This window comes from Olea europaea, unplaced genomic scaffold (genome assembly GCF_002742605.1).
Source record: "Olea europaea var. sylvestris unplaced genomic scaffold, O_europaea_v1 scaffold16707, whole genome shotgun sequence".
NCBI classification, from domain to species: Eukaryota; Viridiplantae; Streptophyta; class Magnoliopsida; order Lamiales; family Oleaceae; genus Olea; species Olea europaea.
In genome coordinates, this window is record NW_019234378.1 from 1 (window position 1) to 2,371 (window position 2,371).

The window sequence follows — 2,371 nt, forward strand, 5'->3', positions numbered from 1 at the left end:
AAAAAAATAAAAAAAAAAGTACAAACTACTCAAAAGTCAGAAGTAACAATTAAGTTTAGGAGAACCTGTGTAAGATCCGAACATGCACTAAAATTATCAATTTTGTATTTATTTTTTATTTTTTATTTTTTCTCCTGTTTAACATTCCCTTCAATGTTATACTTTGTTCGTATAAATCAAATGATAAACCAGAAACAGAAAATAAGTAAATCACTGTAACAAGCCAAATATTGTAGTGAATTGGATCATAGTGCAACAAACGAATATAAGCTGTCGATGGACAATCAAAGTGAAAAATCATCCTCACCATAACATGAACTACATTATCATACAAAAGATAACTAAATCTCTATTGTACATCTTTATCGAACCCATGATACAGAGTCGATTTCATCCCTGGCTTTCTTGTAGAGCTCAAGCCTTTTAGCACATTGTAGCCTCCTCTCCATCAAGGCTGGATCTTCGTCCAACAAGTCAGCGAATTGCTTACCCTGAAATAGAGTCCAAACCATTTATCTCTATCAATTTAAAGACACATCTAATCCTAGTAATGACCCAAAAGAACAGACATGATATCTTAATGGTAAACACAGTATCTAAAAATAAATCTGCTACTAAAGGAATGAGTCAAAGGTGCCCTCTATTATATATTTCAAACAGCAAAAGTTTCAAATTTGAATCTTTGAAATATTCATGCGCTAAATACACCTAGCCATGAACATGTTTATGAGACATGTTGTATAAACTATCTAAAAGCTTAAATTATTAACAAATGAACAAACTTATTTTGTCAAAACAGACAAAAGCACAATTTTAATAATTTGATGGTGACGAGACTTGAACTCAAAACTTGAGTATGTTCTCTTACCATTTCAAACCCATCTTATCTAAAAACTTAAGATATTAGAGAGAAGCAAACTTATCTATTTAAATTATGCCTTCGACAAAACCTATAGAACTGCATTTGTGAAAGAATTCTTATATGAATCTTCGCTTCCAGTATAGTGTGGTAATTAGTGAAAAAAATTATTGTATTTAAACATCTACCAACGTAAAAAATGACAAAGCGGTACCTCTTTCTTCCCAATTTGCGTGTAAAAGTAGTTGAGTAAACACTGCTTGGCCTCCTTCACTTGACAGTAAACCACTGCCTTAGGAATAGAGTTTCTCAGTGTCTCAGAAACCATATTTATATAAGACGACACATTTGATGCTATCCTCCTGAAATGTCCATCTGAGATGCGATCAATGGTATTGGCAGGAGCTGGATTTCCCGGGTTTCCCACTTTCTCAACCTCCTGGGGAAGTTTCCGGAAAAAATCAACAGTCAAATATGAAGATTCCATGTCAACCAATCTAATGACGGTTTTCTTGCTTTCCTCACGAAACCTTTCCAAGGCTTCATTCGCTGCTCCAGCTATGGTTGATTGCAGTGTTGGAAAACGTTTTAGTTCCTGTTTCGCCACAGAAATCTAGAAAGTAAATATGGTATTTAAACAAAGAAAAAAACTGTAACACAATTATTAACAAACTACAACTCACCTGACACTCCCCGATCGACTTCCTCACAAGTTCTTTCAAGACAAAGTGAACCTGAACAAGGTTTAATATGTCAGTTGTCACATAGCCAGAGCACGTGATTTGAAAAGAAGTCATCTTCCCAGTGACGTATATCAAAACTACTTACAGCGTCAACAGAAGCTTCAGCAGGTCCCCTAAAATAATTCAACGATCCCTCGATAAGCCGTCGGTAACCTTGCTCAGGAGCAATCAAATGTGGTTGATAACCATCAGCTTCTGAAACAATTTTTCTCACATTTTGCAATGAAAGATGTCGATCAAATGGGAGTTTTCTCAAAGCAGCTGGCAGCTGATTGTCAAAAACCCCATAAATTCGATCACCACCTGGTCGGCTGAAACAATGAACCAGCTGATTAGCTAATAATCATATGAAGACCTACTATATAAAATGTAGTAGCTAGAAAGCAACAAACACCAAGGCATGACCAAGCAACAATTGATAAAACTAACACTTTCTTCCGAATTTTAATCCGAACTTGGAATTCCAATCAAAATTAAAATAGTAAAAGACGGGACCAGATTCTAATTTAGTTCAAACTTGGAGTTTGAGCAAAGTTAAAATTGAGAAAGCCAGGTCATTCTGAGTACAAAAATTTTCCAGATGTAAGCGGTAAAAGATTGGAATCCTATTTTGGATTAACTTTCCCAGGAAGTATATCATGTCACCAGTAAATTCTTGCCTTAACGAGGCTTTTCAGGAAGACGCAACTTTACAAAATCACATATACTCAAAGAACCTTTCTCAAAATTATTTAATAAAAGGTACAGAAAACAATATGACAAATAAGAA

General features: G+C 34.8%; 1 protein-coding gene across 1 annotated transcript; it reads right to left on the reverse strand.

Moving 5' to 3' along the window:
- Positions 1–193: 193 nt before the first annotated feature.
- LOC111377553 (dynamin-related protein 1E-like) lies at positions 194–2,317 on the reverse strand. Its single transcript, XM_023000682.1, has 4 exons — positions 1,688–2,317; positions 1,543–1,593; positions 1,074–1,454; positions 194–491 (listed from the first exon to the last, which is right to left on the reverse strand). The coding sequence occupies exons 3-4, from the start codon at positions 1,344–1,346 to the stop codon at positions 363–365; spliced, it is 402 nt and encodes a 133-aa protein (XP_022856450.1). The 5' UTR covers positions 1,347–1,454; positions 1,543–1,593; positions 1,688–2,317; the 3' UTR covers positions 194–362.
- Positions 2,318–2,371: the final 54 nt, after the last annotated feature.